The sequence below is a fragment of the Muscardinus avellanarius genome (genome assembly GCF_963383645.1).
Source record: "Muscardinus avellanarius genome assembly, chromosome: 2".
Taxonomy (NCBI): domain Eukaryota; kingdom Metazoa; phylum Chordata; class Mammalia; order Rodentia; family Gliridae; genus Muscardinus; species Muscardinus avellanarius.
In genome coordinates, this window is record NC_137787.1 from 102,457,483 (window position 1) to 102,483,100 (window position 25,618).

The 25,618-nt window shown below is 43.7% G+C and overlaps 2 protein-coding genes across 2 annotated transcripts in view; one reads left to right on the top strand and one right to left on the bottom strand.

The window, feature by feature from the left end:
• LYPD1 (LY6/PLAUR domain containing 1) overlaps positions 1 to 15,486 on the top strand; it is a gene marked incomplete at both ends in the record, with an annotated part of 32,155 nt that extends 16,669 nt beyond the window's left edge. The window contains one exon of the mRNA XM_080689553.1: positions 15,251 to 15,486. Coding sequence (XP_080545679.1) covers positions 15,251 to 15,486 — 236 coding nt within the window. The remainder of the gene's footprint in view (positions 1 to 15,250) is intronic.
• A 415-nt stretch (positions 15,487 to 15,901) lies between these two features.
• GPR39 (G protein-coupled receptor 39) overlaps positions 15,902 to 25,618 on the bottom strand; it is a gene marked incomplete at both ends in the record, with an annotated part of 226,967 nt that continues 217,250 nt past the window's right edge. Inside the window, one exon of the mRNA XM_080719933.1 lies at positions 15,902 to 16,410. Coding sequence (XP_080576059.1) covers positions 15,902 to 16,410 — 509 coding nt within the window. The remainder of the gene's footprint in view (positions 16,411 to 25,618) is intronic.

A 25,618-nucleotide genomic window follows, 5' to 3' on the forward strand; every position in this document is an offset into this window, starting at 1 on the left:
GTTAACTCTGATGATTTAGTGCAGATGATGACTGCTGGGTTTTTTCACTGTCAAATTACCATTTTCTCCTTTGCAATTAATAAATAACTTAAGGGAGATAGTTGAAACTATCCAGATATCCTTTTTCTCCTCAAATTTTGCCCAATAACTTCAGTCAGTATCAGTTGTTACTATGGCGTTATCATAATTCCTGTTTCCCTCTTTGCTTCTACAGCTTATATTAATTGGAATACTGTTGTTAAGGAAGAGGTGTCCTTTGCCCTCCAACTATTTATTCATTCAGTAATTTATTCATGTCAGTGTGAATCCACTCCATTCTGTGTGTTGTAACCCAATTTGTTTTGGATCCTTACTCATTTTGTTGCTCAGGATTTTCAGGTTTTGTCCACTTGAAGGTCAGCTGCTATGACCATTCAACACGCCCCATCATTTTTGTACATTTCTTTACTTTTCAGCAAAAACGTGCCAGGCTCATCTCAAGTTATTTCCTCCCCGGTTCTGTCTATCACTTCTCTTCAGTATCCGTTTCTTTTTAATTAAAAACAAAGGAACAAGCCAACCTCAAGCTGATGTTTCTCAGTAACATGCTTTTGGCTGGCACATTCAAAGGCATTTTTTAAACACCGTCATCTTAATCCTCACTATCTTGCTGTTAGGTACACTTTTAGCATTTTTAAAAGGGTAAACTGAGGTTGAGAGAAGCAAGGTGCATTACTCAAGAAAATACCCAAGGGAGAATTCTAGTCTAAGCCTTTTTTTTTTTTTTTTTTTTTTTTTTTGGTGGTACTGGGGATGGAACCCAGGAGCCTTCTACCTCCAGGCTACACCTCCAGATTTATTTTATATTTATTTGGAAACAGGATCTCACTAAGTTGCTGAGATCCTCACTAAGCTGCTGAGGCTGGCTTCGAAGCTGCGATCCTCGTGTCTCAGCCTCCCAAGTACTGGGATTACAAGCGTGCACCACCACGCCCAGTGTCTAAGCCTTTTAGATTCCAATAGTTTTCATTCTTCCCCCGGGATAAGTAAATGATCTTTTTGTAGATCAGGAAAATGAGACTAATAGAGAAGATCGAGATTTCTGAAAGCCCCAGAACATGATGGAAAAAGTTTTTGGAAGACCCGGGTCTTCCAGCACTCAGCCCAGTATTCCTTTACATTCTAACACTGTCGTCATTCTTCCCAGGTTGAGAGACTGATAAAACTATTGACAATCTAAGAGTGGTGGCGCATGCTTGTAATCCCAGCATTTGGGAGGCTGAGACAGGAGGATCGCGCTTCGCAGCCAGCCTCAGCTACTTAGTGAGGCTCTTTGCAACTCGGTAAGACCCTGTTTCAAAATAAAGAATAAAAAATATGGCTGACGGTGTACCTTGGAGGTAGAATGCCTCTGGGCTCCATCCCCAGCATCATAAAAAACAAACAAACAAACAAAAATTTATTGAAAATTTTTGTTTATCATTGGAATTTTTAGCACGTAACTTAGGACCAGCTATCATTGACGGTTCCATTTTCCAGGAAGGGTTTTTGAGCCTAAGGTGTCCTGTTTTTTTCAGGCCAAGAAATAATGTATCCAAGACAGCACTAAACAGTAGCCTCTTTTTTTTGTGGGGGGGTGGTGGTACTGGGGTTCTTGGAAACCCTTCTACCTCCGGGCTACACTCCCAGACACCCATTTTTTTTATATATTTTTATTTGGAAACAGGGTCTCTTAAGCCAGCGAAGCTGGATTCGAACCTGTGCGATCCTCTTGTCTCCGCCTCCCAAGCACGGGGATTACAAGCGTGTGCCACCACGCCTGGCAACAGTAGCCTCTTATACAACTAAATGCCTTCTTAGTAAGAAGAAGACTATTTTAACTCCCAGATCATCTCTTCAACAATATAAATTCATTGAAAGATGATGTTTTCTAAAAGAAACAAACTCATCAATTCTGTTTTCTTCTCATTGTCAAATATGTTTCTAAGGAGACTTAGACAATCATAACATTCCTAAAAGTACATCTAAAAGCTCTTCCCACCAAGCCCAGTGGGAAAGAAAGTTACCACATCAAGTTTTATACTGTGCATTAGAAAGCTCCCCTGCTTCTGGAAAACAACAGAGAAGAGAACAATGGAGCCCAACTCTCTGCACCCAGCATGGTTACACGGAGGACATCACAGGCAGAGAGGCATGCTGCAACTTTAATGGTAGAGCCTTCTTATTAAAATGAGGTGGCTTCTGGCCCATGCTAGACTAAAAAGAAAGGGATAGATGGGAAGTTAATAGGAGATTGTGACAGGTGTGCTGATTCAGAACCTCAGGGGAGGCAATGCTCAGGTTTTCCTGCAGTTTTTTTTAGCTTTAAATAGAACAGCACCTTAGGACACCTTAATGCCAGTTTTCCTCAACAGACTGCATCCAGGCCGTGCTGGGAACAGCCTTCTGGTCATGGCTCCAGCTTCTCCCTTTCTATCCCTCCTCCCCCTGTAGCCATTGCTCGCCATTCCTGTGGAGTCCGAGCCAACTGCAGGGCTTGGATCTGCCCTGAAGAGCAGGCTTTCTGTGGAGAGAGTTCAATGAAAAAAACATTTCAAAATATGGAGAGAAGATTCTACAAATTCTGTAAAACTAGCAAGGGCCTTTGATAGAGTAGCCTTTGTGTAGACACACATGGAACCCAGAGAGACCTTTTTTGATATTTTTCCTAAAGCAAATGTTCCAACCTCTTGGAGGCTTTTCTCAGATAACCACAGAAGAAAGACTGAGTGGAAGGGATGGATTTTTATAAAGTAAAGGCAAAGGGATTTTGATAGAACAGAACGGTGGCTGGCCAACTACTGCCCTCAGGCCAAATCCAGCCTGCTAGCGGTGTTACAGACTAAACTGTGTCCTACCCTAAATTCATAAGTTACGGCTCTGATCCTCAACGTGATGATATTTGAAGATGGGCATTTGCGAGGTAATTAGGATTAGGAGAGGTCATGAGGGTAGGGCCCTGGCCTTGGGATTAGTGTCCTTAGAAAAGAGAGAAAGGGATGCCAGAGTGCTCAATCTCTCCTTTTTCTGTGTGTGAGAATCCAGAAAGAAGGTGGCTATCTCTAAGCTAGGAACTGAATTTCTCTGCACCATGATCTTGAACTTCTACCCTCCTGAGCTGGAAGAACATAAATTTCTGTTGTTCCAGCTGCACAGACTGATAGTTTATGATGGCAGCTCTGGTAGATGAATACAGCCTGTATCTCAATTCCCCAAGCCATGTTCACATACTGTGTATAGCTGCCCCTCCTCCATGGTTTCAGAATTGAGTAGTTGTAATAGAATCCTCTGGGTACCAAAGGCCAAAACTTCTACTAACCCTTCACAGAAGAAAAGCAGAAAACATGTCCAACCCTGGAATTGGAACTTACTGTATACAATGTAGATTTTAATATAGAAAGATATATATGTCAATCTATATAGATAGAGATATGGAGATATAGATATACCTAGATAGACATAAATATCTCTACAGATATCTCTATATAGATATATAAAGATATACATATCTTTATAGATAGATGTCTCTATAGAGAGCTATTTATCTGTATCTATCATCTATCTGTCTAAACAGACAGACAGAGACAGATTGAGGATTGAATCCAGGGGCATTCTACCTCTGAACTATATATCCAGCCTTTTTTATTTTTTAATCTGAAACGGGGTCTCCTTGCATTTCTGAGGCTAGCCTCGAACTTGCAATCCTGCTGCCTCAGCATTTCAGCCTCCCATGTGCTGGGATTTCAGGCATGCACCATCATGCCTGACTCCCAGTGGGATATTAAAGGGGCAAAAGAGAGAGACAGCCTTACTGGGCAATGGCCAGGCTGGCCTGGCCTAATCTTCCTGGAGGGAGTCTGCCTCCAGTGAGGCTGATAAGACAAGTCAAGGCTATCAGGGGGTAGAAAGGAAATGAATGTGACAAAGAAAGATTCTCGAAAGCAAACGAGAAGGAGCTGCCCCCCCCCCCCCGTGGCCATATCTCTTTGGGGGTGTAGAGGCTTCTAGAGCTCAACTGCAGAGCAGGGGCCAGACCGTAATACACAATGGGATCTATCCAGTGAGTGAGAAGACTTCTCCTTGGAAACGTAAATTTGCATTTTGGGTCTGCATGTGCTCCTTTCCTCCTCAAAGTGATAATTTGGACATTTAGAGCACCTGTGTCAGAGTCGCCTGCAGCGGTTCTGGGAACCTGCACATTTGAGGAATGCCCCAGGTAATTGTGCACATGAATGCCCAGTTACTCTAGCCCTTCCCACCTGGTGGAGTTCTGACATTGCTTTCACGTGGGGCGTGGGTGTACCTTTGGGCCAGCCCTTTATGAAGCGTTAAGTACTTAGTTGAAATGCTTTCGGTGAAGGAAGGTTTGAGCCAGAGGGGTAATACCACAGCAGAGCGTCAGCATGTTGAAGAAGTTTTAAACCTGTGTACCACACAGCCAGGCTTCAGCCTGAAAACCATCTCCCAACTCTAAATAATGTGGGATTCCAAAGCTCAGATCCCTTTTGGGCTGGACTTAACTCCCAGCAGGGTGTTGTAGGTGATTTTTATTCTGCCCACTCTGGCCTTGGTGACCCAGCTATGTTAGGAGCAAGCAAAAAGAAGTGGACTCAGACAAAGAGAAGACACCATCTTCCTCCCCTACCCCACCATGTAATCAATTATTCAACCTTGTAAAGCAAGCTGGTGTCTGATGAAGTGCTTGCTGCAAAGGGGAAGGGACCCGTCCACCATCCACATCCACTTCTGGAGCTTCTTTCTTTTCTTTTCTCCCTCCTTTTGCACCATCCTCTGGTTCATCTTGAGTCTTCCTTCATCTCCATGTAAAACTAACACATCTACTGAGACACAGCCCAAAGATGGCCCAGGAGGAACAGGAAGAGAGTGTAAAAAGAGGAGCCAATAGTTTTAAATGTGATGTAAGTCAGTCAGTACTTATGGAAGTCACTGTTCCCTCTGAATTAAGCAACATGGGTGTGTAAATGCAACAGGTAACTACTTGTATGAGTTGAAGGTGTGAATTAAAAAATGCCTCATGAGTAGAGTGGCAAGTAGCAATAAATACCTGCCTTGTACCAAGCACTCTCCCAAATGTCTTATACATATTAAAAAGTATTACGCTTATACTATTGGGTCACATAAATACCTTATACATATTACTTTGTTTGTTTAACTTGGAGGGATCATTTTGGATGTCTATAAAACAGAGAAGACACACAATAGTGCAAAACTATTTTTGAGCTTCTTATTTGGATGCATTTCAATCTCAATGTATATTAATTCCAGCGTGTAGGATTCAGAATTTCTCTTTTCCTTTATTTCCATATTCTACCTTTTTAGCATAACTTCTGGGAACATAAATTCTTATATAATCCAATTCCATGGGCCCTAGAGAACAGATACAAATTGCTACAGTGGAATGAGCTCCCCTAGAAGAAGCCTTAGTGTTTATTACACTTTCCTTCATTCCTCCACATGCCCCTCATTCACAGCCTAAATAAAGCAGATTAATAGGAATGAGCTCCTCGGGGAGAGCCATGTGTGATGATTTTAAAGCAGGCATGCACAGCCACCCATCTAAATCCAAGAGCCCCCAGGAGACCATCACCTCTCCAAAGACTTAAAGAGGATTAAAGTTTTAAATGCTGGGCATCTTGATTAATTTTATGATAGTGGGTGGTGTGCTCCATGAACAAACTTCTGTGCTGAAGATTAGACCAGAGAGGATGGCGTGGCACTCACAGGATGCATCTCTGGGCCCCTGCAGGGTGGAGCGGTGGGAACAGGGCCAAGCTGGGATTAGCCCTGCCACATTTGACAAAGAGCCCTTCCTTCATCAGCCAGCCGAGGCCACTAGCGCTGGGTCAGGAACTGCAGTACCAAGATCAGAGCCTCTCACACCTCCCTGTGTCCCCCAAAGCCTGGAGGTTTGTTTTAGCATTCTGTAACCTTGACTACTCAGGCCCTACTGGCCTAGGAATAAAATTCTCACCACGATTTGTCAAAACAGTACTGTCACAGGACCTCTGAGACTCTTCAAATGATCTGCCTCCTTCGCTTCATTCATCCATTTGATAAATACTATCAAGTTGTTATATGCCAGGCGCTGTTCAATTGCCAGGGCTTGCATTCCATTAATAAAGAAATACTAGTAAAATATGTCAGGAAATATTAGAAGTGATTCAGAGAAAAATTATGCATGGGAATAGTGTAGGAAGCACCTTTGAGCTATGTGGGAAATCTCCAGAAGGTGAATTAATCCTGCACTTGGTCATTACCTTCCCTGGCCCCAACCCCTAAGCATAGGTGAGTGCCTGGGAACTGCAGACTGCTACAGCTGGAGGCAGCCAGGATATCCCTTCCTCCCTGCAGCTCTGCTTCACCGGCCCATGTGATGTGCCAGGGAGGCACCATTTGTGAAACTGAGCTGCATTTGTGTCCCTGTGGTGTAGACGCCTCTGTCACCCTGGAGCCATAAGTCACTGCTGTGCATACCAAGTGTCAGAGATTGCAGTGAAGCGGCTCCTTTGGTTTATATTTGCCAATTCTATTAATTTGCAATTACAGATGCAATCTATCTATGAATACATTCTCACTGTAAATCATTCAGATAGCACAAATAAATCAAAAGTAGTTCCTGACTACCACCCATCCTCAAAGGGACTGCACTGCTTAATGCATAGCTTTCTGGGCCTCTTCTCTAGTTTTACTTAGAAATAAAAACTCATCTATGCATGCAGCCCCACCCCCACCCTCGACATGCCGGAGTATGTGAAGCATTGCTCTGTGTTTTGTGTTTTTCTTACATCAATGGTGTACTTAAATGTCATTCTGGAAGTTTAGTTTTCCACTCACTTAGAGCCTTACAGGGCAGTATAGATCTCCCTGCAACTTCCTTTTTGCTGCGGTTAACATTCCACACTATAAAGTTACCTTCTGTGTTGTGTATTGTTTTGATGGGTAAATGCTGAGGGATGGAACCGTTGGATTTGGACATTTAAAATGGTTATAGGCCTGGAGGTTTAGCTCAGAGGCAGAGCACATGTTTAGCATGAGCAAAGCCCTGAGTTCATTCCCCAGCACCACACAAAAATCTATGTGTGTGTTAGAGATCTTCCAGTCCCCTGCTGATTTACACACCCACCTGCAGTCCAGGAGAAAGCCTTTCCAGGCTTTACTCTAAATGAAACAGAGATACAGACTCATTCACCCTGCCCTGTGACTCTGAGACTTGGGTTTTGGGGCATCCCGTGGCAGCTGACTCTTTCTTTGAAAGTGATTTCTTTTCCAGGAACCTCTGGTGGACATGGCTAGAAAGGTCTCTATGCTACCCCAGGAAAGAGAAATCGTTTGATAAAATGGCCCACCGGTGTGTTGTTTATTTTAAAAGGTCATTTTACAAAGGTCCTTCATTCTCATGGTCCTGATTTTAAGTTGTATGAAAAGGTCTAGAGTTGTTTCTATCTTCCCATTCCTACTCTGATCACCTAGCTCACCTCCTCAGAGACAACCATTAGTCTCTCTTTGTTGTGTATTTTTCCGAAATACTGTGTGCATAGGTATATAAAATTGTACGTGTATGTGTGTGGTTTTCTCCATTTTTCCTCAATGTATGCATTTTCTAGCACGGTAGGCAGTGCGACAGAATGGCTAAGAAAGCCAGGCTGTTCCTGGGTACAAAGCACAGCTGTCACCTGTGACCTGCACGGCCACTAAGCAAATTACTTAACTGTTATTTGCCTCAGTTTCTCCATCTACAAAATAAGAATTACTTTAAGGGTTATAACAAAGATTAAATGTACTAATATTTGTAAAGCTTTTAAAACTGTACCTGGCATATAGTAAGAGGCACAAATTCATTTATCAAATATATAGTAAGAAAAAATAAGAGAAGAAAAGGAGGGACAGAGGGAGGAAGGAGCTGTCCAGCTGCACTTAGTTTTTAACAAAATTTCTTAGAGTATTTTTCTCTTTTTACAGCTATGTGGTTAAGACATGGTTTTTTGTTGTTGTTGTCGTCTGGGTTGGTGGTTGTTTGGTTGGCTGGTACTAGGGATCGCACCCATGGGCATTCTACCTCTGAGCTACGTCCCCAGTCCTTTTTATTTTTACTTTGAAACAGGGTCTTAGTAAGTTGCCAAGAGTCTCGCTAAGCTGCTAAGGCTGGCCTCCAATCTGTGATCCTTCTGTCTCAACCTCCCAAGTAACTGGGAACAGGTATGTGCCACCACTGTTTACTAGTTTTCTAGTAATGGACAGAGTGATTTATTTCTACTAAAAAAAATTATTTGATGAATAACCTTATATATGAACATTTTGCATGTGTGTGAATATCTGTTGTATAAATTCATCAAAGCTGAACTGCTGGGTCAGAGTCAATGCATTCATAACGTTGGTAACTATTGTTGCATTGGGAAATTTACACCTAGTTTACCCTCTTGACCGACGGTGTGGGAAAGGGACTAATTCCAAGACCCATGGACACACTGCTAATAAGTACTTTAATCTTTGCCCAAGTGATAAATAATAATCATTTCTCAATGTAGTTGTAATTTGCATGTCTCTTTATGAAGAAAGAGGGTAGGTAGCCTTTTGTGTGTTTCAAAGCTATTTCTGCATCTCTGACTGTAAACCATCCATTTGATTTCTCCATTTTTAGATGAGCTATTTATTTGTTTCTATTTTTGTGGTACTGGGGATGGAAGCCAGAAGCATTCTACCTCCAGGTGACACCCCAGCCCTTTATTTTTATTTTTTATTTATATTTATTTATTGTGGTACTGGGGATGGAACCCAGGGGCTTTCTACCTCCGAGCTATACTCCCAGACCTATTTTCTATGTTATTTGGAAACAGGGTCTCACTAAGTTGCTGAGAGCCTCACTAAGTAGCTGAGGCTGGCTTCAAAGCTGTGCGATCCTCCTGTCTCAGCCTCCCAAGCGCGGGGATTACAAGCATGCACCACCACGCCCGGCTTTTATTTTTTTTATTTTGAAACAGTCTCACTGAGCTGCAAAGGCTCTCACTAAGTAGCTGAAGCTGGCTGCAAAATGCGATCCTCCTATTTCAGCTTCCCAAATGCTGGGATTACAACCGTGCGCCACCATGCCAGGCAGATGAGCTATTTATTTATTCCTTACTGATTTATTACTTTTATTTTTTTTTACTGTTTTTCTAGTACCTTTTTACATATTAAATATACTTGCTCTTTATGATTTGTATTAGTTCTTGTCCCCATATTTCATGTGTCTTTTCACTTATAGGAAATTAGGAAATTTAGGTGTTTATTTTTGTTGTTTGTTTGTTTGTTTTTGGTGGTACTGGGGGTGGAACCCAGAGGCTTTCTACCTCCAGGCTATACTCCCAGACCTTTTTTATATTTTATTTGGAAACAGGGTCTCACTAAGTTGCTGGAAGCCTCACAGAGTAGCTGAGGTAGTTTTTTTTTTTTTTTTAGTCTAATTTATAAGTCTTTTCTGTAATAATGGTATCTGAGTCTTGTTTGCAGAAAAGCCTACAGTGTTCACTACTCTTAAATGATAAAATTGCCCAAGATTCTGAAGTGTCTTTTAGTACTTCCCTGCCCCCCCCCCAGCAATTAAGTCTTAGATACACTTGGAATTTATTCTGCTAAGCATGTGTGTGATAGAACTGGGCATAGATGAGAATCCTGCTGGGCCCTTCCCACTTAGTGGCATAACTCAGTCCCTTTCAGCTGGACTCATTGGACACACCTGTGCCCCTTGCTGCTTCAGATTCTCTCCACTGGCTTTCTGCATCAGACCACCATTCCTGGGTACTGTGACTTGGCCATGCCTAAAGCCAATGGCATTTTCTTTAAGCCCCCTGACCACTATATGATACTCAGTCATAAACTCCTCTCAGGGATGGCCATAGTATTCTCTAAGACCATTCCTGTTTGTTTCTGGACTTCAACCCCATCCCTAGATTCCTCTGGAGATGCTCTTCCTTTTTGACCTGAGACACTGGGAGAGGCAGCTTGCGTCCCCTTTTTGCACACTATGAATGATTAAACTTTTGGTTTCAGCCTCTCATGCAGCCTGAGCCCATATCTCTCAAAGGCACCATGCTATCTCCACTGAATCAACTTTAGTCAAAGGGATGAGCAAAAATGTCTTTCCATTTTCTTAATGCCCTATCAAGTTTTGAATTGTGAATTCTGAATCTTGAATTACCCCACTCCTTTTGGGGCTTCCTACCTGCTTCCTCTACGGCTGCCCCTGCTGGCAGTTTAGTGCTAGGGCGCTTTTTGTCTGTTCATGAATATCTCCAGAATCAGCATCTCCCCACTTGCACAGGAACCTTTCATTAGGAATCTCTTTAGTCACCTGATCTCACCCAGAGCATCTCAAACTCCAGTCTGCAGACTTGGACATCCATCACAGGAGGCTCATGGAGTCTGCAGATGCCCCCAGGCTCGTGGTCCTGGCTGGTGGACCACACTGGCTCTCATTAGCCCTGGGCCTCCTTGGGTGCCTGGCCTGGAGTGGTGGCCCGTCAGCAGATACTCCTATCAGCAGCACACCCTCTCTGTCTCTTTCCTGTCTTGGCATACAGTAAATGCCCCTTTAGCATGAAGCTCACATCCTCCTCCTTCAGAAATCTCCTTTGTAGTATCATATCATGAATCAGAAATTTGAGATCTTGTACCTGGTCTCAGATCTTGCCCTCCAGAGCCCCAGCATCCCCCAGGAAGATAAATTGTTTTTGACTGAACATATGAAGGTGTCACCAGATGTACAGATTTTGGCTCCATTGGTTTTACCTTTTATAATATCACTATTTATCAGTGACTTACCCTGTCACTGATCCTGAGCTGCAAGGTTCTGTCAAAAATAAAGCCCTAGCCAGGCATGTCAATAAGTAAAAATGCAAATTTTAGGACAGCATATAGAGTGTGATACTGTCAGGTTGCTACTTAGACAGGAGATAGGGTAGAATGGGATGGAGAACTAATAGCAGCTGAGGGAAGATATTAAGCAGACCCTTTTACATCAAATTAGCTGTGGTTAGAAAACTCCAGGGATCTCTGAAGGCTAAGCATCCCTCCCAAAGAGCTGCACTTAGATCCTCTCCCCATGGAAAGGGGCCTAGACAGCGTAGAGTCACTAAAATGTCACATGAAAAAGGCAATGAACCACCTCAAATGGTCCTTGCACCAGGACAGAGGTGTCCAGAGGGAGTAAAAGACTAGCCATGTGGAAAACTCCGTGCTGTTTTTGACTCCAGAACGTGGCCCAGATGTTTTTAATACAGGGGATTGAACCCAAGGACATTCTACCTCTGAACTCCTCTCCAGCCCTACTTAATTTTTTTATTTTATTATTATTTTTTAATTTGTGTGTGGTACTGGGGATTGAGCCCAGGGACAATCTACCTCCTAGCTATACTCCCAGCCCTATTTTATTTTCATTTCGAAACAAGGTCATCCTAGATTGGTGAGAGTCTCGCTGTTAGCTGAGGCTATCCTCCCAAGAACTGAGACTACAAGCGTGAGCCACCATGCCCAGCTCTTATTTTTTATTTTGAAACAGGGTATTGCTAAATTGCCGGGGCTGGCCTCGACCTGCAGCTCTCCTGTCTCAGCCTGAGATTCCAGGTGAGCACCACCACCATCGCTGCCCCTGATGCTTCTGGAAAGTTAAGCTCCTCCCCTTCTTTTTTGGTCACAGCTTTCTTTACACTGTCCCATCATTTAAATAAGCCTCTTAGATTCCCCCATTTGTGCTTCTTTACATTAATACTTTCCATGCAGAGGAGAAAGACCTGGGGTGCCACCATACAATATTTATTATACAGAGGAGAAATTTCACCTGGTTAAGAATACTATGAACAAACATGGGAAACCAGGCATGCTTCATGTCCTCATGGGCATATGTGTCAGTGTGTCTAGATAAGCCCGAGAGGGAAGCACACCAAAGTGTTAACAGTGCTCCACCTCAGAGGTGACTGTGGAGGACCTGGGGTTGGCGGGGTGGCAAGGACATTTTCATCTTGACTGATTGTCTCAATTTTTCTACAAGTGGAAAACAAAATACTTTAGAATTTTAAAAATCCACTTACAGGCAAAAAATTCATTGTTGCTGAGCTGATTATGATGGTGCCTTTAGATTTTAAGAATAAAAAGTGTGAGTAAACTTAAACTTCTTTAACAAGACCATGGATTAAAACACGTAGAAAATATCTGAAGTGGATCCCTTAGAAATTAAACAATGCTTCCCACTCACACACATATGCGTACACAAACACATCCTCTGTCCATGGGCTTTGTACTGTATATGCGATTTTATTGTAACAGTGTTAGAAAATCAGCACTTACAAACATGCAGTTATAGAAAAAAAATGATGTACAATCATAGTTTTAAGGCAAGCCTAAGTTTTTCTTTACCTCCCACTTATAGTTGTAGGCAGTTTCATTCTTTCCCATTTCTACACACCCAAAGTGACAGTTCTCATGTAGGAGGGAGTTCAGACCTCGCCCAGAACTGCCCAAGCCCCTGCAGGAATTAGTGGTAAGGAGCCACAGCTACTGGTGGGATGTGTCATATCCCTCAGCTACGTGGAACAGCACACAGGCTGAGACACTCGCTTCAAAGTCCAGCATCAGTACTAAACATTATCTCTTCCTCTCCAGAAAAGTAATTAGTTGATATAAAACGGCTACACATATCAAAAGCTATCTTCAGAGTAAACCCATACCCTCCAAACTCCACCATTTTCATGATTAACTAGATGAGCACTCTGATGTACAGTACCACAGATGACAGACGAGAACCCGTATGGTAGTTCAAATCTCAGCTGCCCACTCTCTACTTGTGTGACCTTGGGCAAGTTACTAAGCCCTCAGTGATGGGCCCTTAGACTCCTGATCTGTACCATGAAGAAGATCATGGGGACCTATATTATAGGAGGACTGCTTTTGGTATGTGTGAGTCATCTTTCCATTATGGTGACAAGATGCCTGGGATAATCAACTTAGGAAGAGGAAAAGTTAATTTTGGTTAAAAGTTTGAAGGTTTCGGTCTCTAAGGTCCCAGGCAAGACCATCATGGCAGTCCATGTGCAGAGGAGCAAGAGCTCTGGCAAAGAGAGAGGAAGGGGCTAGAGATCCTTGATCCCCCTCAAGAGCATGCCTCCAATGACCGCCCACTAGGCTCCAACTCTGTTTTGAAACTGGGGGTTGGACACAGGGGCATTCTATCCCTTTTTTAATTTTATTGAAACAGGGTTTTCTAAGTTGCTGAGGGCCTCACTAAATAGCTGAAGCTGGCCTCAAACCTGTGGTGCTTCTGTTTCAGCCTCTCAAGTACTAAGATTACAGGTATGTGTCACCATGCCCAGTGAAGCCCCACCTTATAAAGTTTCTACCACCATGCTAACCTTTAACATGCATGCCTTTGACACATGGCTCTTTGAAAGACATCCCAGAATCAAACTATAGCATGGGAATAACTGAACTAGTATACTCTAGCCATCTCTAGAATGTCTGACGTCCAAGAAAGCTCTGAAATAAACTTAACTGTTGTTATTGTTAATTTGAGTAAATTCTTGGCTTTAAGAAGTCAAATAATTATCTAGGGCATCCTAATTTGATGACTGTGCTGCAGCTGGACAGGACCATATTCCCTGAGATGGGCCCTCCAGTCTTCTTTTTTTATATTTTTATTTTTATTTTTTTAATTTATTTTTATTGGTGCATTGTAATCATACATCACAGTGGAATACAAGACTTGAGAGGATATACAAGCACACATCATCCAATTAGCCCTCATCTAGTCCCCATCCCATTCCCTCCCCCTCCCTCAATCCCATGCTTGTTTGGTAATTAACTTTGATACATATGTTTATGTACCTCCTACTTTTTAAAGAGGCTCCATTCTCCCCTTTTCCATACCCTCTGATTGGTCACCTTAATTGATTCACTATAGGGCCCTTTCTATAGCTCGGCCACTTCCTGTTGCACCTTTCCTCCTAGTTATTGCTGATTAGGGGAAGCATCTGGTTTTAATTTTCTGCGATATTTCTCTGTGCATGCTGTGTTGCAAATACCGATCCCACTCTTGATGGCCCCAGTAGTGGCCTGGCTACGGGGTGGACTGATCCAGACCTCGCTGGCTCAAGCAGCGGCCTTGCCTCATGGGAGGCCCCGATCCCAGCCTCGCTGGCCCCAGCACCGGCCTAACCCCTCGGCAGACTCCGATCCCAGCCTCGGAGGCCTCAATAGCGGCCTTGCCTCACAGAAGGCTCCGATGCTGGCCATTGGCCCTGGCACCAGCCTAACCCCTCAGCAGGCTCTGATCCCGGCCTTGGAGGCCCCAGCACTGGCCTTGCCTCACGGCAGGCTCCGATCCCGGCCATGTTGGCCCCAGCACCGGCCTGACCCCTCGGCAGGCTCCGATCCCGGCCTCGGAGGGCCCTCCAGTCTTCTGAGAAACTCCTTTATATGTCCAGGCAGTGTGTATTACTGTGTAACAGCTCTTGGATGGCAATTTGGCAATTGACCATTTGTCTTAAGGGCAAAGCTTCTTTCCCAAGAATGAGGCTATCCTGGGTACACTGATGTTCCAGGTCAACAAATCCCATGGACCCTTCAACCCTAGGAAAAGTCAGGACCCCTTAGATAAAGATTTGATTTATCCACTTTTGGGATTTGGTCTTTAAAAATTTCTAGGACCTCATAAACACAAAGTAAGTGCACTCACGTGCACACGTGCGCGTTCGTGCTCTCTCTCTCTCTCTCTCTCTCTCTCTCTCTCTCTCTCTCTCTCTCCCCCCCTCCCTTCCTCCCTCCCTCTCTCCCTCCCTCCTCGCCCCATGGTCACTTAAAAGTTATGACAAGATCTAGACACACTGTGAAAGATCTTTCTGCCATGATATTTTGAACCAAAAAGTAAAAAATCTGTATGTCTAGTACAGTTTGAACACTGACTTTAAGAAAACAGACTTTGATTTTAAAAGTGCTTTATTCACTGGTACTGACATCCAAAAGAGCTGTTGTTTTGGAACATTCGGTCAAAAGTAGTGACTGAACTGGCAAGTACCTCTTTCATGGTAGCTCTGTGTACTTGGAAGCTCAGTGAAACAACCGTTGCTCCCGCCAGGGCTCTGGCCATGGGAGGAGTACAGAGGGACTGTCCGCTGGAGTTGGGCTGGGAGGGGCGCTGTCCTTTGGCCAACACACATTAACCTGACTCCTGGGGTTTGTGTTGCAGGGATCATGTACCGGAAGTCATGCGCATCATCAGCAGCCTGTCTTATCGCCTCTGCTGGGTACCAGTCCTTCTGCTCCCCAGGGAAACTGAACTCAGTATGCATCAGCTGCTGCAACACCCCTCTCTGCAATGGGCCCAGGCCCAAGAAAAGGGGCAGTTCTGCCTCGGGCCTCAGGCCAGTTCTCCCCACCACCATCCTGCTCTTCAAATTAGCCCTCTTCTTGGCGCACTGCTGAAGCTCACGGAGATGCCACCCTGCCTGCATTGTTCTTCTGGCCCTCGCTCCCCTCCCTCCCCCAGTCTCTTGAGTGTCCTTTTGCTCTGGGTTGAGAGGGGAGGGGAATCTATGATCTTTTTTTTGTTGTTGTTGTTCATTTGCAAATAATGAAAGAGCTCTGTGTAAAATGCTCTTATAAGCGCTGAACGAATTCAGTCCGACTGAATTGTCAGTGTATACGTGAAAGTCAGGAGTGGAGGAGTGGCAGAGATTAAAGCAGCCCTGAGATGCCACTAGGGTTGGCATCGCCCCTAGATTCCATTCTGTCCCTGATGGGGGCCCCGTTTATTTTGTGACCACAGCGTGAGGGTTACGCTGCTTTTGCGGGGGGGGGGGGAGGGCCGGTTCCCTCGCAAGGCTTCCTAGCTTGACATTCACACCTCGTGCTCCTGCAAACCGTTCTCTGCGACAGAATTGGCTGGTTTTATTTCAGAGCTGGGCTGCGGTGACTCCGGACTCGATAGCTGGGGCTGAGCCTCGGGCTTGGCCTCACTCTGGAAAGTGCTCAAGAAAACCTTATTGGTTCTCCTGGCCGAGGAATGGCGCTGGGAGGCGAAGAAGATGAGCGGGCTGCGGGCGGAGCGGGCGCTGTCCCTGGCGGAGAGCGCGTGTGCGCGCAGACGCTTCTCCTCGTTGGCGTGCGGGAGCCTCAGGTGGCAGCGAAGCACCTGGCCGAACACCCTGCGGAACTGCTGCGAGGACACGTTGTACAGGAGCGGGTTGACCACCGAGCTGAGGTAGAAGAAGGTGTCCGAGAAGGGCAGGAGGATCATGTACGCCCGGAAGTAGGACCTGGTCCAGTCGTGCTTGGGTGTGGCTGCAGCCATGATCCTGCGAATCTGGTTTGGCATCCAGCACACGGCCAAAGTCACCACAATCAGCCCTGAGCAGGCAAGAATAGCAGAACAGACAGAAACAGCATGAGAACAAAAATAAATAAATAAATAAAACCATAAAATATTTAGCTGCTCAGTTCTGTGCTTACTGGCCAGGAAATGGTACCAATTTTTCAATGTTGTGCTTGACAGCTTCTTTTGCCACTAGCACAAGAGAATTTAACGCTGTTTCAAGCTCAGGGGGAGTTGGCTGTGTTAAAGACCATTAAATGCTCTAGATGGTGTATTTATACCTGTTGATGCCTGTTAATTTTCAGAATGTTTTCAGTGTTGCGTGTGTATCCAGAAAACATTTTATGTTGCCCATAACTCTGGTTTTGTCTTTTTGTTTTAAAAAAATAGATGTATACATACGGTATAGCCATATCAGATGAAACTGTATTTGTATTTTAAAGAATGTCTATACAAAGAAGAGTCAGTGATATTTTTGAAGTCAAATGGAAGGAGTTTCTCCTTAGTAACAAACAAGCATATTTAATCACACTAATTTTGCACTCATTTTTGAAGGAAGTAAAATCAAGGATAACCTGTCACTGCGAGAGAATATTTTTTGGACATATATGTACCAGGTATGCACACCTATGACCCTGATGCTCAGCTCTGCCACAGCACCTCTACTTCTCAGACACTTGTAGATGCACCATCTCTTCTACCTTAGGGTGGGAGAAAATATTAGACATACAAAAGCAAGACAAAAATATATTATACTTCTTTTAGGTTTAACCAGGAGTATGCTTGCTCCCTTTGCAGCACTGGGGTGCAATGTCCTCAGCCCAGTGACCATCAGGCCCTAGAGAAGAGACACCCCCGGTGGCCCTGGTGTGGATCAGCTCCTGGCTGCATGAACACTCATCTGCATGCCCTATATAGTATTCTGATATACAACCATCACTATTTTTATGACTCTGACAGAGAAAAAGCTGCTATATACACCACAAACAGAATTACAGTTATCCTAAGAGGTGATCTACAGAAAACTAAGCAAAAGTAAGATCAAAAGCAAAAGTAAGTTCCTGTGCAGAGAGCTGAGATCTGAATTTGGGGTTTGCAATTCGGGAATGCTCCCTCCATCTCCCAAATCTCAGTCATAATATAATGATAAGGAGAACTCATTCACATTTTCAAACCTGATTTTCTAGAAAACTACAGGGAAGTCAGAGTTGGCAATGACTACTTCCTGCCTATGATGGATGGAAAATATTTAATTAATAAATGTTCTAGGAAAAACAGCCATGCTCATGCACCCATGGTTGGCCATCCTACACACACCCTTTTCCTTGGCATATTCTTGGGCACAGACGAGGAGGAGCAGGCGAAGGAGAAGGAAGAACACAGCTTCTCCAAGAACAAATCCTCCATGAAGCCTACCCGACAGCAAGGAGGGTCCAGAAAACTGCTCCCTTGTTAATTTCCAACGGTTCTTCCTGTCAAACCTCAGCCCAGGTTTTGAAATACAAACCAATTTGCTTATTTTTTTCTCTTTGAGTTTGCTACCCTGAAAAGTTAGTAAATCTAAAAATAAAATAAGACAAAGTAACTTATTGATCTGATGAAAAGGCAAAAAAAAAAACCCATTTAAGTCAAGAGGATACTCTGAATCACCTAGTTATAGCTGCTGTATGAGAAAAAAAATCAACCTTAATCTGATATTTTAAAAACACTTGCATAGGAAATAGGGGATTCCTTTCCATTGTATGGAGGAACACAGGTGCTTGCTGCCACCTGTGCAAGCACACATTTGCTTTAAGTTTCTGTTGCATGTTCTCATCTCCTACAGCTCTGAGTGAGCTGTTATCCTATTAATTGCAAAGGAGCCAGGAAGTCCACCATACCTAAGGAAGCTGTGTCTACACAAAGTTTGTTTTTGTTTTTGTTTTTCTGGCCATACTGGGAATGGAAATCAGGGACACACTATCTCTGAGCTACTCCCCCAGCCCTAGTTTTTACTTTGCAAGTTTTTATTGGGGGGGGGGACTGGGAATGGAACCCAGGAGCATTGTACCTCCAAGCTACACCCCCAGCGCTATTTTTTATTCTTTATTTTGAAACAGTGTTGCGAAGGGCCTCACTAAGTATCTAGGTGATTCAGAGTATCCTCTTGACTTAAATGGTATTTTTGTGATTCAGAGTATCCTCTTGACTTAAATGGGTTTTTTTTTTGGGGGGGGGACTGGGAATGGAACCCAGGAGCATTGTACCTCCAAGCTACACCCCCAGCGCTATTTTTTATTCTTTATTTTGAAACAGTGTTGCGAAGGGCCTCACTAAGTATCTAGGTGATTCAGAGTATCCTCTTGACTTAAATGGTATTTTTGTGATTCAGAGTATCCTCTTGACTTAAATGGGTTTTTTTTTTGCCTTTTCATCAGATCAATAAGTTACTTTGTCTTATTTTATTTTTAGATTTACTAACTTTTCAGGGTAGCAAACTCAAAGAGAAAACCGCCATCCTCCTGTCTCAGCCTCCTAAATGATGAGATTACAAGCGTGCACCACCATGCCTGATTTATTGTGTGTGTGTGTGTGTGTGTGTGTGTGTGTGTGTGTGATTCTCTGTCACTGAATTTTACAGAGCAAGTAGAGCCATCTACATCTGAGGATGCATTTCTGAGAATATGGAATTTGAGAGCATGGTTTTAGATACGTGCGGTGCTACCCTGTGGGGAGGGTAGTTCTTAGAGTGATAGAATCTAGAGAGACGATGAGATGTGCCTTGTAGTTACCACAGGCTGAACACAGCACAGATTTTAAAGACAGAGCAATGAGGGGGAAAAAAAAAAAGAAAGCAATGAGGAAAGAAAGTGGGCTGTGGGGCGAGGGGAGAGAAGTTAGAGAACGGCTTTTCTTCTACCCTGTGTTTGCTCCTCTTCTCGTGATCCTCTTGCTAACACAACCCGTATCCTTCTGTCAGCCTCCCACGTGCACCTGTGGGACCTCACTTGTCCTCCTGGACAGATGATCTCATCCACAGAAGCAGCGTTTGCTAAAAAGCAAGACTCGGCATCCAGCTAAGAGACAAAAGACAGGCAGATCAAGGGCTGTGGCTAGAGCCGGGCATGGTTGTGCACATCTGTGATCCCAGTCCTTGGGAGGCTGAGACAGAAGAATCACAAGTTTGAGGGTTCAGCTAGTTAGTGAACCCCTTAGCAACTTAGTGAAAGCTCATTTCAAACTGAAGGGAGGGAGGGAGAGAGGGAGGGAAGGTGTGGCTTGATTTGGAGTTTTAGCCAGGATAAAATCCGTGCTCTGAAATGAAACAAGTTAATAATGAGAGAGCTCTATCTGAATAACTACAAGAAAATGGAAGGCCAGATAAAAGATTCTCAGTGATAAGGAAAAGGAGAAATATTGTCTTTCTGGGTGGAGAAGCTGCCTGGAAACGGGTTGCCACACTCCAAAACCCCTTAAGACACAATACAACTGGTTTCTCATATCTTCAGTTTGAAACCTACAAAAATGCAAGCAAAGAAAAGTCCACATTAACTATGATTAATTACACTATGGAAAATGGACACAGAACACTGAAAATGTATAGTGCAAGCTGTATATTTAATTTAAAATTTTGGGGTTGTCACATTCAAAAATAAAGAATAGGTGACATAAATTTTAATCTTAGTTCAGTATGAGTAATCCAACTTTACATGTAATCAATATAAAAATTATTAGTGAGATGCCTTTCATACTCTGGCTACAAAATTCAGCGTGGCTTTTACTTTAATAGCACACCTTAATGGGGACCAGACACACATGTGTCTAGTGGTTACCATACCAGACAGCACAGATGAAAGTAATCCTTCCCAGCCTCTCTCCAAAGTGGCAAGATTCCCTATTTCCCCCTCTTTTCATTCCCCTAAACTTTCCTTTCTGGACCACATATAGAGAGAGTTATATCAAACCAAGAATTCCCCCCAAATCTCCCTGATAGCCTGTGTTTGCAATATTACCATGTAATCAAAGCTGAATCCCAATCATATTTCTAAGTATGTATGAACCCAAGGGCATCAGCCTCCAAGTTATACCTTCAGCCCTATTTTATTTTTTATTTTGAAACAGGGCCTTGTTAAGTTGTGGGGGCTGGCCTGAAACCTGTGATCCTCCTTACCCAACTTCTCAAGTGCTAGGATTACAGGCATACACCACCATGTCTGGCTCTAAGTATGTACTCTTGATTTTGGTGTAGAAAAGATTTATCCAATTTTTTTGTATCAAGCTTTCCATAGAGGGACCACCAGATTATTTAAAGCTCACGTAATTTTAAAAATTACAAAGATATATTTTGCATTTTTCATTCTAAACTTTGCCCAGCCATTCTGAATAATACAGGTGTGCCAACTACCTGGCAGGGCTTTAGAGTATCTAAAGTATCCCCCACCTCAAGAGAGGTGGAAAAATGGCCGGTGCCTTTCTGCCTATGTTTTGAAAGATAATTTTCATTCTAGAAAAATGGAGCTTTTGTCACATAGGTACAGCTAGTGATGAATGTGAACCATGTGTCATGGGCAGCATGGCAGAGGTCAGCCACTCCAGGGCAGGCAACCAAACTAGTCCCGTTATAAAATGTCATTTTATGACAGGTAATTTCTCATTTTTACATTTTAAAAAGTGAGTTCACTAATTTATTTCTTTTGGGGGTTACTAAGGATTGAATCCAGGGATAGCCTATCTTTGAGCCACAGTACCAGCCCTATTTTAGTTTTTTAATTTGAAATAGGGTCTCACTAAGTTGCTAAGGGTCTTGCTAAATTGTTGAGACTGGCTTTGGACCTGCGGTCTTCCTGTGTCAGCCTCCGAAGTACTGGAATTAGAGGCCTGTGTGCCACCACACCCAGCTAGTTTACTATTTTAGATGATACAGAGTTGAGAATAAATAACATATCCAGAGGTAACTTTGTAATCTGGGCATTTGAAATTGATTAAACTCTGTCTCAGCTACTCTGTAGCTAAGACAAAGCTTTAAAGTCTTATTCAGGCCCTAATAGAGTACATTAAAGATTTGGCTAAATTTATGTTTGGCTGCAACCATTTGAACTTATATATTTCATTTAGAAAAAAAAAGTCTATAACTCTTTGGTGTGCGTAGTGCAACATGCAGCTCAGTGATAAATAACTTTAGTGTGGATTTGAATAAAGAGTAGTGAACCAGACCCACTCATGGAAAGCACGCAAACTGTTTTAACTAAATTATTGATAGATCTGTATAATATCACACATATCCTTGCATTCTGGCTTATGAAATACTTTCATATCTTCTCTGGTTTTTCACATACAGTCCTTGCATTTTTCCTCCTTGATCACCACACTGAAATGACAGGAGCCATTAGATGACACAGATTCTTTCTTGGCAGAGGAACATTGTTTAAAAAACAGAAGTAAGGCAGATGTCTGGCGGCTCCGCGCTGCAGCCTGACATGCCCATAGCAGGCAAGTCAGCCCTCTTGGTTGAATTTTTAGAAGCGTGTGAGGTTCTGCAGCCTGGGACCTGGCAGCCTTGATATATCTGACACTGTCCTCTGTCTTCTCCCTCTAACATTTAAAGTGAAGGGAACTGTTAGCACATTCCCCAGAATTTATCTTATAGTTTCAGAGAAAAGAAGCATAAGAAGAGACCTTGAAGGCCAACACTGAACATTACAAAGGAGGAGACTGAGGCAAAGTGGTTTGTCAAGATCTCCAATGGCCAGGATGGCTGGGTACTTTCACCTGCTGTCCTCCTTACAACACTAGGTCCTACCCTAGGTTGCCAAGGGAGGCTATTTGTTGTTTTTTTTTTTTTTAAACCAGTTTTAGTCCTGAGTACTGACCATTCTCAGTGAAAGGGAGGTCTGCCTGACACCTTCTCTAGACTTTTTTCCCCCCTGTATGTGGCACTGGGTATTTTTGTGGTATTAATATACCCAGGGGCATACCTCCAAGCTAGACCACCAGCTCTTTTCATTTCTATTTGGAAACAGGGTCTTACTAAGTTGCTGAGGCTAGCCTCAAACCTGTGATATTCCTATCTCAGCCTCCCAAGTATTGGGGTTACAGGCATGTACCACCATGCCCAGCTTTCTCTACACATTTTGATTCAGTTTTAGAACCAGGTTCCTCAATAACGTCATTCATCAAAATTCTGGAGTGCATGTGTTCCCACTCAAAAGAAGGATAAGCCCCAGGCAAAGGTAGCTGAAGAATGTTTAGAAAATAAAACATGACTTCAGCTCATGACCTGGTAATCTAGCCAAGGACTCCACCTGTCTCTGTCTATATCCATCCACTCACCTGTTGTTTATCATCTATCCGTCTATCTATCGTCTCTCTTCTGTCTTTCTGCCCATCCATCCATCCATCCATCCATCTCACATCTCACATAAGTACCTATGGTGTGTGTGTGTGTGTGTGTGTGTGTGTGTGTGTGTGTGTGTTGCTGAGGATTGAACCCAAAAGCATTCTACTTCTGAGCTACAATCCCAGCCTTATTTTATTTTTTATTATGAAACAGGGTCTAAGTTACTAGGTTCCTCACTGAGGCTGGCTTTTTACCTATGATCTCCAGCCTCAGCCTCTCAAGTACTGGGATTACAAGCATGTGCCACCACGCCTGGCCAAGGACCCACTCACCCACTTAGTCCAAGGATAGTAGTAGTGGGAAGAAAAGATCTAGAAACTCAACTTCTCCCCCAACAAAGGTAGTTTATGTTATTTCAATCAATACAAAAGACTTCCAAATCTTTGGAAAAGGGATTGCAAAAAAAAAAAAATGTAAACAAAGAGGTAGATCTAAATATATCCCAAAGAGTTCCTTTTTTAATCCAGTGTTAGAGTCCCATTTTACTGAATTATGGAAGCCTTGAGGGTGCCATGGGGATGTCAAGAATGGTTTGGGACAATCTGTGATTACTATGACTGCTCTATTTTTTTCCTGTCTATTCTTACCCATATTTTCCAATTCTAACTCTTGCCATGGTGACATGGTGAGTAGGAATTAAACAACCCCCCCCACTGATTTTTTGTTTTTTTGTTTGTTTCTGAGTTTCTGATTTATATTTCCTGGACTTTATTTGTTCAATCAGCAAAACTACCTTCCTTTCTTCCTTTTTTTTTTTTTTCAGCACTGAGGGTTGAACCCAGGGACATTCTACCCCTGAGCTATATCCCCAGCCCTATTTTGCATTTTATTTTGAAACAGGGTCTCCCTAAGTAGCCGAGGGCCTCACTATGTTGGTGAGGCTGATCACAAACCTTTGATCCTCCTGTCTCAGCCTTCCACATATTGGGATTATACGTATACAAAGCCATGCCCAGCAAGCAAATATTTCTTGACTGGCTGTGGTCTATTACAGACCTGTCCCAGGTACTGACATAGCTGACTGATGATAGCTGGAGAGCTGCAGCCTGGTTTGCTAGGGACCTCAAGACCCACTCAAGCAGAGTGGTTTGGCAGCAAGGAGAAGGGCTGGCTGACCTTCCCTCAGGCAGGAACCATCAGAGAGACACTGAAGGACAGTAAGAGGCAACCTGAAAAAGGCCAGCCCAGGCAATAGCGTGGCTTGAGGATCACGATGGCAGCTTACTTTCTGGGAGCTGCGAGGCTCAGCGTGGCTGCTGCGAAGGCATGGGTGGAGACCGTGGGGAGCCAGCTTAGAGAACGCTCCATCAGGCTTTGTGGACAATAAATTAACTTGCATATAGTAGGGTGAGGAACATCTGCTGTCAACTGACATTTAAATAGCAATTGCCAGTGGAAAGCAAGCATATGGTGACTTGAATGAAAAGCCAAGAAGAGACAAATATACCCAATAAAAGGTTTTAGCGCAGTCTCGATTTATACATTAGTTTTTGCCCATCTGCTTCTTCAAACCAGCTGAGACCTTGACCTGACTCACTGACCTTGCCCGAGCCGAGAAACCCAACTCAACACCAGCCTTGACTTAGCCTCTAACTTCTAAGACAGTGGTTCTCAAAGAGGGTCCCTGGAAGAGCAGCATCAATACCATGTGCCAAGTATTAGAAATGCAAATTCTCAGGCCCAGGCCCACACCTGCTAAATCTGAGACTCTGGGGGTGGGTCCCCATGATCTGGAGTTAAGATGCCCTGCAGGTGGTTCTGGAGCTCACTCCAGCTGGAGAAAACTAGCTTAAGAGAAGTATAAAGGACGGCAGAACCGGCATTGCTGGGCACTGGTATGGATGGGCTCTATCGCCATCTCTCGCCTGCCATTGAAGCCTCAGTTTAACACACAAGCGCAATCTCACAGTTAACCAAGGTCCCTCTGGTTCTCCTCCTTGATGGTCACCCTGCCAGCTTTGGCCCTATCTCATTTTTATTCTCCTCTCCTTTCTCCTTCTGTCTCTCATCCCTTCTGCTGTACTTTAATTTTCCCCCATTTCTTTCCTTTTCCACCTCTGTTTCTCTCTCTCTTTCCACCTCCGTCTCTCTCTCTCTCTCTCTCTCTCTCTCTCTCTCTCGTTTCTCCAGTACATTAAGCAATGGAATCTCTCCTTTCTCTTTTGTCTGCTTTAATCCCTTTTCTCTTCTTCCATCTTTTCTAGGAACCTCGAAGCTAGCCTTGTGCAAACCTTGCAGCCCATGGCCCTCCCTTTCCATTATTTTCTTGGATGGCCTTGAGAAGGTGACTGAGTCTGCTGTAGGAAGCTCCTTAACAGCTCACAGGTGCCTGCAATCCCCACTTGTTGCTATCCCCACAGGCTTGCTGATGGAAAGAAGAGGGTTTGGCTTCGACACAAATGAGACGCAGCTGGCTGTGAACTAAAAGCTCCCAGCGCTGAGACCTGATTCCGTGTCCCAAGCTTGGTGACCTTTGTCTACACAGGATACCTTCTTGGCCTCTTTCCTCTCGAGACCTTTTCTTTAGGAGAAGATAGAAGAGCTGTTGGGGTTTGGCTTCCAGAAAAGGGCACAGGCCACAGCTTTCAAATGATATAAACGCCACAGATGGCTGCTTCTGCCCATGAAGACAGATGGTTTGATGTTCCATCCTTGCCCCAGCAATTTGATGGAGCTCAGGAAAAATCTCTCCCCCCAGCATGACTCCATCCACCACAGGAAGGCCAGGACCTCTGAAATGTGGCACGAAGCGAAGTCCAAATGGCCCACAATTTGTTAAGCATTACATCCATCTCATTCTGCTCTGCATGCTTCAGTCCAAGAAGAAAACTATAAATTGCTACAGTAACAAATATCTATTTCTAAAC